The sequence below is a fragment of the Gigantopelta aegis genome, chromosome 4 (assembly GCF_016097555.1).
Source record: "Gigantopelta aegis isolate Gae_Host chromosome 4, Gae_host_genome, whole genome shotgun sequence".
In the NCBI taxonomy this organism is placed as follows: Eukaryota; Metazoa; Mollusca; class Gastropoda; order Neomphalida; family Peltospiridae; genus Gigantopelta; species Gigantopelta aegis.
Genome location: NC_054702.1, coordinates 104,697,770 through 104,707,462, shown reverse-complemented (window position 1 = coordinate 104,707,462; position 9,693 = coordinate 104,697,770). Strand labels below are relative to the sequence as shown.

At 40.7% G+C, this 9,693-nt stretch overlaps 1 protein-coding gene across 1 annotated transcript; it reads left to right on the top strand.

The window, feature by feature from the left end:
• Nucleotides 1-206: 206 nt before the first annotated feature.
• LOC121370132 lies at nt 207-9,048 on the top strand. The gene is made up of 6 exons (XM_041495240.1): nt 207-1,193; nt 1,898-3,682; nt 6,896-6,904; nt 7,449-7,755; nt 8,150-8,306; nt 9,006-9,048. Exons 1-6 carry the CDS (start codon nt 207-209, stop codon nt 9,046-9,048), a joined length of 3,288 nt encoding a protein of 1,095 aa, XP_041351174.1.
• The last annotated feature ends 645 nt before the right edge of the window (nt 9,049-9,693 follow it).

The window sequence follows — 9,693 nt, the reverse complement described above, 5'->3', positions numbered from 1 at the left end:
ATTAATGTCCCAGATGTTTCTTGAACATCTGCTCATTTTCCAAAACTTTATCTGGAGAATAGTTTGCTACATTGTTTGTTACAGGGTAATTTTTGCCGGACGCTTTTGTCTTATTATACATAATATTAAATGTGTGACGGCGGGTGTTTTTTGTTTGTGTTTTAACTTGAACATTTGAACATTGAACCAATCATTTATTTTAAAACATGATACTCTGGACTCTTGTCCTTGTTTTTGAAACAACATGGCTTCCCACTTCAGCAGACGTGACCAACAGCACATTGGTTGCCCTCATCCAGTCTAAACATCAGAAATACTGCGGAAGGTACAACTGCATTACAGGAAATAAAACCGCCGAGTTCAGCGACGATCTTCCAGGACGTCCGTATAGATTCAAGACGAAATCGTGTCCACCTTGTTACGAATGTTCATGCCGATGGGACTGTGTGATATTTGGTGACTGTTGCCCCGACCTTCACATTGGGCCACCCCTGTACTCGTTCCAGTGTCTTGGTGTCCCATTCAAGACGGATTACCTGGTGAAGTACTTTGTTGTTACTGACTGCAGTCCTGAATCGGAGAACTACAGCAGAGATCTAGCAGACAGGTGTCACAGTTCTCAACTAGATTCTCTTGGAGAACGGTTGGTAACGGCACGCGTGACGTCCGCCGGGGTCGATGCTAACGTCACCTTTATGAACAGATTCTGTGCAGAATGTAAAGGAATCACAAGTTCTGTACCTTGGAACATCTTAGTTGAGTGTAATGACGTACCCCAGCCAAAGGAGATTGCCAGTTTAAAAGACTTCTTATCGTGGGCAAATCGGTTTTGCTGGATTGGATTCGTTCCACCAGGACAGTTTAATGATCAGATAAGAAAATGCAAGGTGTTGGAAAGCGAAATACAGTCTACGTGTGATGAAACGGGATATTGGCACACATATAACACAAGCATTGCAGAAGCTTGTTCTGCTTACTACAATCCACTACGCACTGGAAAGTTCAGAAATATCTTCTGTTTTTTATGCAATGGATTTCCAGAAGATAGTCTAACGTTTCCAGTTAAGTGTGAAGACTTCGGTCTATCGTGGGGTATTAAAGCCTTCTCTGCTATTTTAAATTTCGAAGCAACACCTGAAGTAGAAGCTGCAAGTGACCGATGCAAAGAAGAGGAATACGAGGACACTATGTCGGTAAGGTATTCGATTTACACTAGCACTGTTTGTAAGATAGAGCGTCCACTAGCTATAGTTGATATCTATGTATGTGTGTGTGTGTGTGTGTGTGTGTGTGTGTGTGTGTGTGTGTGTGTGTGTGTGTGTGTGCAATAAATAACTTGTAGTAAATTTCATAATATGAGAAAAGGCGTTCGCTGTGGCACGGACTATAGATAATTACTGATGGTCTTATCCCACTACTTTCACGCTACATATCTTTTTTCTTTAAAGCTTAAAAATGCCAAGTTAAAGTTTGTTTTGTTTAACAACACAACTAGAGTACACTGATTTTTCCATCATCGGCTATTGGATGTCAAACATTTGGTAAGTCTGAAATATGGTCTCAGAGAGGAAACCCGCTACATTTTTCCATTAGTAGCAAGGGATCTTCTGTATGCACCATCCCACAGACAGGATAATACATACCACAACCTTTGATATAACAGTCTTGGTGCACTGGCTAAAACGAGAAATAGCGCAATAGTCCCACTGACGAGGATAGATCCTAGAACGATCGTGCATCAAGAGAGCCCTTTGACATTGGGCTACGTCCTTCCTTAAAAATACCGAGAGTAGACAAGCTACATTCATCTCTGTATATTATTAATAATGTAATAAATATATAATATATGACTTTATTCTTAAATATGTATATTTTTAATGTTTTAATTCTATTGCAGAATAAATGCCGAAGAATGCTGTGCCCATCACTGCACCAACTAAGGGGAGGAAACTGTACAAGCTTTCTTTATTCAGCACACGGTATTGTTTTTAAACTGAAGATAGTGCTGGTTCCTTTAGTACCATTACAAATCAGTCCAATACTTTCCAACAAAACATTAATAAACTACATGATTCGACGAATACGCGACCAGCGGAATCTTGCTACGCTTAATATGACAGTTGTTTCATATGTTTATGACGAGACGAAAGTGAAGGGAAACTACGAACAGGAGAAACAAAACGATAGTAGCTTGGCAAATGGAATTCCTTTAGACCCACAAGACCCAGGTGCCGCATCAAACAACGTGACCAGCACAACACAAAGAACCAGTGTTCGGTCAGTGAAAGGTGTTGAGGTAGTTGCTTATGTAGATGTCACTGCTCTCGTTACTGAGCCGCGTATCACTACCAGACTTATCTCTCAGCTAATGGACAGTCTACTCGCTATACAGTATGAACCAGTTGGGATACTAAATGAAGGAAGAATTGTGGTATTCAAGTCCATTCCATCAATTTATTTTAGTCCTAAAGCATTTAACATTTCAGGAGAAAGGCTGAAGTCGGTACTAACGGATCGTTTCCTTGGTGCAACTTCAAGGAAACCAGCATCATCAATCTTTCTGGAAATTCCCTCACCTCACCTTTATTGCCCACAAGTTGAATTCCAAGAAAACGAATATAAACGAGCTCCAAATGGTTCTCTGATTATTATTCCTGATTCTCTCCATGTGTGTGAGCCAAACTATGAAATAACAGACTCGTTGAAACTTCGAGTTTGCGTTGATTACCTGCGACAAATGTGGCTGAACAATGCTACTTTGAGTGATAACACAACTCACTACAACTTCTCCAGTACGGACTCTTCCACATATACAATGAAAATTCTAACTAGCGTTTGCCTTGGAATCAGCTTAATATGTTTACTGATCTGCTTCATAACACACTGTCTGTTTGCAGAGATGAGGACGCTCCCGGGAATTAACCTGATGTTTCTCACATTTTCATTATTCGTGTCTCAGACTCTCTATCTGTTTGGTGCGGGAGCCACGGACGATCGTGTGGTGTGCACAGTAATGGGTATCCTCATCCATTACAGTTGGCTCGTAACATTTGCCTGGATGAACGTTTGCTCCTTTCACGTCTTTAGAGTTTTCAGAAACGTATTTTCTGCCTTAACCCTTAACGATAACAAGAAGATAATAGTTCTCGAGTATGCATTATTTTCATATATTGTCCCTGGTACCATTGTTGCACTACACATCCTCGTAAATTATTTTTCTCTCGGAGAAAGCTCACTTGGATATAACGACGACATGACCATTTGTTTCATTAAACCGGGATTTGTGTCCATCCCATCTTTTGCTATACCAGCTGGACTGACCGTGCTTCTTTCAACAGCATTTTTCATCTTCACTTGTGTCGTCCTCCACAAAACATCCAAAGAGCGCAGCATGGTGGGAATAAAAGAAAGTGTTCCAGTGTTTCGGTTTTTCAAACTGGCATCCATAACGGGTCTGTCGTGGTTATTTGGTTTCCTTGGAGCTATCCTGAAGAAGGAAGTCTTAGCGTACATGTTCATCATCCTGGCTGGAGGGCAGGGCCTATTCGTCTTTTTGTCGTTTTCATTCTCTCGGGACATTTGTGTCAAATATGCATCTTGTCTGTGTTGTGCAAGAAAAAAGAAACAGTCGTTATCCGAAATTAGAAGCACTGCATTGGAAAACATCTCAACAGACCACACTGTAACGTAGTAGCAGCAAAAATATGTTAATGCACAAAATGACCAGCAATATAATGTTTGTTCTGTTTAACAACACCACTATAGCTTACTGATGTATTAAGCATTGGCTATTGTATGTCAGACATAGAGTAAGAGGAAACATACATTTTTTCCATTAGTAGCAAGGAATCTTCTACAAGCACTTTCGCACAGACAGGACATCAAATAAAACAGCATTTGATATACCATTTGTGGTGCACTGGTTGGGACGGGAAAGATCCAATCAGAGAATGGGTCCATTGACACGATTCGATACTACGAAGCTAGCCCAGCAGGCATGCACTCTAGTGAGCTAGATCCCGCACCCGCACCTGCAAACGAGCTACCAGACGAGAAAATCAACATAGTTAATGTACTGATAGTAATACGACACTGTAACGTACTTACAATGCGCGATTATCAACTTTGGTACATGTATCTTAGGAGAACCCATCATATAACGCGATACGATGACCAGTTTAATACAGAAAAAAAAACCCACACACCAAACTATGCTATGGTGGTATACTGAATTTATTTTTGGAAAACGTTATCACCTGATGGCTCCTGAGTTAAAAGTTTGTTTTGTTTAACGACACCACCAGAGAACATTGATTTAATAATCATCGGTAATTGGGTGTCAAAATATTTGGTAATTTTAACAGTCTTAGGGGTAGTACTAAACCAAATAACGTCAGTAGTGGTGAAACTGATGGTTCTGGCGCAGTTTGGCCCATTCATTTAACATGGGGGAGGTGTCACCCTCCCAGCGTCACCCTCCCAAGAGGGGATGGTGACGTCACAGCCCAGATGAATTTTGATTGGCTTACTAATGGCGATTTAAAAAAATGGGGATATCCCATACCGCGCCAACTAACCAGGAAGTTCCTTTCATATACTTAACAGGTTAACAAACACAATAAACAAAGACAAACAATATCAAACTATGTTGCTGCGTCGTCGACAAGAGTATTTTATTAAGTACAGCTTTCCTTAGCGTGTAAATCTATGACAATGTACAGCCTTCGCTGTGTTAAAATAGGCACAAGCCGGTATGCGCTGGTGTTGACTGAATTAGGTCAAACACGAAGGCAGTAATTAGTGGTGTGCGCACGCGAGCGTGTGTGTGTGTGTGTGTGTGTATTAAATTTAAAGTATATATTTGTGAGTATATAAGTATATAATGACTAGACTCCAGAGTTTGCTGTTTACACTACGAATGTAGACAGTATGCTATACTATTCAAATGCTATATGATGAAACATATAGGACAGCCGCTATCCACTGGCTGACCTACAAGCATCACCCGAACTCGCGCTACCGTAAAACAGTAGTCTGTGTATCTTATAATTGTTTTTAACTTAGGGCGGTGTAATGACCTGAATATCCCTACACAGTTTTGGGGAATAGGTTTTATAGTATTGGAAGTATTACAACATTCTGACTGCACACAGCTAGAAAAGGGGCAGGCGGGGTTCTTTTTATGTTGTTAAAAATATTTCATTCATATTAACTTATTATATTTAAAAATAATTTCAGTATATGATGAATGTGAACAGACATACCATATGTAAACAATAATTACATTTATGTTATGTCGACGTAGAAGTAGCATTAACCCTTCCATCACCCCTAGATGAGATGGACTCATCTACATGGTATATAAACCGAAAATTCACCCCATTTTTTTGTTACACAAAACTGACTCCTAAGAGAAAGGACGTCAAAATCATTTACTCGTAAGAAGAAGGACGCCAATTCACGTTTGTGAAAAAAGTAAGTTTTATGAATGTGTCTTCTGTTTCAAAATGAATATCCCTTAAACATATTACAAGCATCTATACTGGAATCGACTGTGACGTCATGTCCGACTCTGTGAGACTGAATGGAGATGTAGATTGTCTTATGGGGGGGGGGGGGGGGGGGGGGGGGGGGGGTCATTCAGTGTTCATCTCGATACATTTAAGTCGCGGTAATGGAAAAGCGGCCCCGTCTCTTGACATGGACCCAGCTCAAATATCCAAACATCTCGAGATAGGAATGAGATAAGCTGGTTCTACTCATTCATGGGGTATTTTCTCATAAGACATAACATAAATATAAATGCTATAGTACAATATAATTTAATCATGAACACCCTAGTATTTAAAGTCTTCCCCCAAAACCCAGGGCCAAAATATTACCACCGGCACACACCCGCACAACCACAGCGATGGGCAACCCCTTCCTTTTTTCTTCCAAATGGGGTTGGTTCGGTTGGTGGGGAGAGGGTGGAACCCATTGGATCCGCAAACGCGATAAGTTCTTTGCCGGGTTCCAAAAAACAAACCGGAAAGGAATCCAATTTACCCGCTACCATATTATAAAATAACACCCAAAAAGGACCATGTTTTTTGGGGTGTGGTGTGTGGGTTGGGGGGGGGGGGGGGGGGGGGGGGGGGGTTTCCCAAAACTCTTATTATAAAAACAACATTTTCCTTGAACACTTTTGAAATTGATTAACAACAAAACCCCTCCAACAAAAAAACTCTTTTTTCCGGGGGGGGAAACGGGCCTCAGCCAAAATTGACTTTTAAACGGCTCATTTGGGGAGGTGGGAACATTAGAAAACGGACTTGTACCATTGCCACTAACACCTAAAAACACTTTTCCTGTACATGTACCGAGGTGTGTGAGTGCGCGAACACCGTGCTGATTCTTATTTTGAATGTAAGCACAAATTCATGATAGCGACTTGTATCGCACTGACCACTAACACTCACCACAAGACTTTCCTTGACTGGTAGCCGAGGTGTTTAGTGTCGAGAAAACCGTTGCTTGATTCTTAGTTCTGTGATATGTTGCCACGCAAAAAGTCCAAATCCCCCTGACCACACAAGCCAAGATGACCAGCATGCATAAATGAAAATTTGAGTTTGACGAAGGAAATATGAGCCAAAGGGAGCGATATCGTGTAAGGGTCTGTTTGGGGGCATGCTTATCGGTAAATTTAGAAAATAAAGTATGCCCAGATACGCCCTTCAAGATAATTTACTGTTTGTTTATTGTGGATGGTGACTTTAAACACACCCGCACACATACACCACTCTCGTCCAAAACCAAAGTTATTAAAAAGGCACTTCAAACGGATTTCCTGTGACAGCCCTCACCCCCTGGATCTGCCAATGTAATGACAATATGTGTCTATTGTTTTCAGATGAGATCCGTGAGATCTGTGAATAGCCGTTGCAATACTGGCGCTAAAATGTGTTTACACTTAATAAATATTCAGTTACGAGACCGCCACAGCCAACACTTAGCTCTAAACTTATATATACAATTTTGTTTATTATGTTATTATGGCTATTTATATTGTCATGCTTTCCACCTGCTAGCTGTTTAACATATCCAACAACATTACAAGGATTTATGTCCCAGATGTTTCTTGAACATCTGCTCATTTTCCAAAACTTTATCTGGAGAATAGTTTGCTACATTGTTTTGTTACAGGGTAATTTTTGCCGGACGCTTTTGTCTTATTATACATAATATTAAATGTGTGACGGCGGGTGTTTTTTGTTTGTGTTTTAACTTGAACATTTGAACATTGAACCAATCATTTATTTTAAAACATGATACTCTGGACTCTTGTCCTTGTCTTTTGAAACAACATGGCTTTCCCACTTCAGCAGACGTGACCAACAGCACATTGGTTGCCCTCATCCAGTCTAAACATCAGAAATACTGCGGAAGGTACAACTGCATTACAGGAAATAAAACCGCCGAGTTCAGCGACGATCTTCCAGGACGTCCGTATAGATTCAAGACGAAAATCGTGTCCACCTTGTTACGAATGTTCATGCCGATGGGACTGTGTGATATTTGGTGACTGTTGCCCCGACCTTCACATTGGGCCACCCCTGTACTCGTTCCAGTGTCTTGGTGTCCCATTCAAGACGGATTACCTGGTGAAGTACTTTGTTGTTACTGACTGCAGTCCTGAATCGGAGAACTACAGCAGAGATCTAGCAGACAGGGTGTCACAGTTCTCAACTAGATTCTCTTGGAGAACGGTTGGTAACGGCACGCGTGACGTCCGCCGGGGTCGATGCTAACGTCACCTTTATGAAACAGATTCTGTGCAGAATGTAAAGGAATCACAAGTTCTGTACCTTGGAACATCTTAGTTGAGTGTAATGACGTACCCCAGCCAAAGGAGATTGCCATTTAAAAGACTTCTTATCGTGGGCAAATCGGTTTTGCTGGATTGGATTCGTTCCACCAGGACAGTTTAATGATCAGATAAGAAAATGCAAGGTGTTGGAAAGCGAAATACAGTCTACGTGTGATGAAACGGGATATTGGCACACATATAACACAAGCATTGCAGAAGCTTGTTCTGCTTACTACAATCCACTACGCACTGGAAAGTTCAGAAATATCTTCTGTTTTTTATGCAATGGATTTCCAGAAGATAGTCTAACGTTTCCAGTTAAGTGTGAAGACTTCGGTCTATCGTGGGGTATTAAAGCCTTCTCTGCTATTTTAAATTTCGAAGCAACACCTGAAGTAGAAGCTGCAAGTGACCGATGCAAAGAAGAGGAATACGAGGACACTATGTCGGTAAGGTATTCGATTTACACTAGCACTGTTTGTAAGATAGAGCGTCCACTAGCTATAGTTTGATATCTATGTATGTGTGTGTGTGTGTGTGTGTGTGTGGGTGTGTGTGTGTGTGTGTGTGTGTGTGTGTGCAATAAATAACTTGTAGTAAATTTCATAATATGAGAAAAGGCGTTCGCTGTGGCACGGACTATAGATAATTACTGATGGTCTTATCCCACTACTTTCACGCTACATATCTTTTTTCTTTAAAGCTTAAAAATGCCAAGTTAAAGTTTGTTTTGTTTAACAACACAACTAGAGTACACTGATTTTTCCATCATCGGCTATTGGATGTCAAACATTTGGTAAGTCTGAAATATGGTCTCAGAGAGGAAAACCCGCTACATTTTTCCATTAGTAGCAAGGGATCTTCTGTATGCACCATCCCACAGACAGGATAATACATACCACAACCTTTGATATAACAGTCTTGGTGCACTGGCTAAAACGAGAAATAGCGCAATAGTCCCACTGACGAGGATAGATCCTAGAACGATCGTGCATCAAGAGAGCCCTTTGACATTGGGCTACGTCCTTCCTTAAAAATACCGAGAGTAGACAAGCTACATTCATCTCTGTATATTATTAATAATGTAATAAATATATAATATATGACTTTATTCTTAAATATGTATATTTTTAATGTTTTAATTCTATTGCAGAATAAATGCCGAAGAATGCTGTGCCCATCACTGCACCAACTAAGGGGAGGAAACTGTACAAGCTTTCTTTATTCAGCACACGGTATTGTTTTTTTAAACTGAAGATAGTGCTGGTTCCTTTAGTACCATTACAAATCAGTCCAATACTTTCCAACAAAACATTAATAAACTACATGATTCGACGAATACGCGACCAGCGGAATCTTGCTACGCTTAATATGACAGTTGTTTCATATGTTTATGACGAGACGAAAGTGAAGGGAAACTACGAACAGGAGAAACAAAACGATAGTAGCTTGGCAAATGGAATTCCTTTAGACCCACAAGACCCAGGTGCCGCATCAAACAACGTGACCAGCACAACACAAAGAACCAGTGTTCGGTCAGTGAAAGGTGTTGAGGTAGTTGCTTATGTAGATGTCACTGCTCTCGTTACTGAGCCGCGTATCACTACCAGACTTATCTCTCAGCTAATGGACAGTCTACTCGCTATACAGTATGAACCAGTTGGGATACTAAATGAAGGAAGAATTGTGGTATTCAAGTCCATTCCATCAATTTATTTTAGTCCTAAAGCATTTAACATTTCAGGAGAAAGGCTGAAGTCGGTACTAACGGATCGTTTCCTTGGTGCAACTTCAAGGAAACCAGCATCATCAATCTTTCTGGAAATTCCCTCACCTCACCT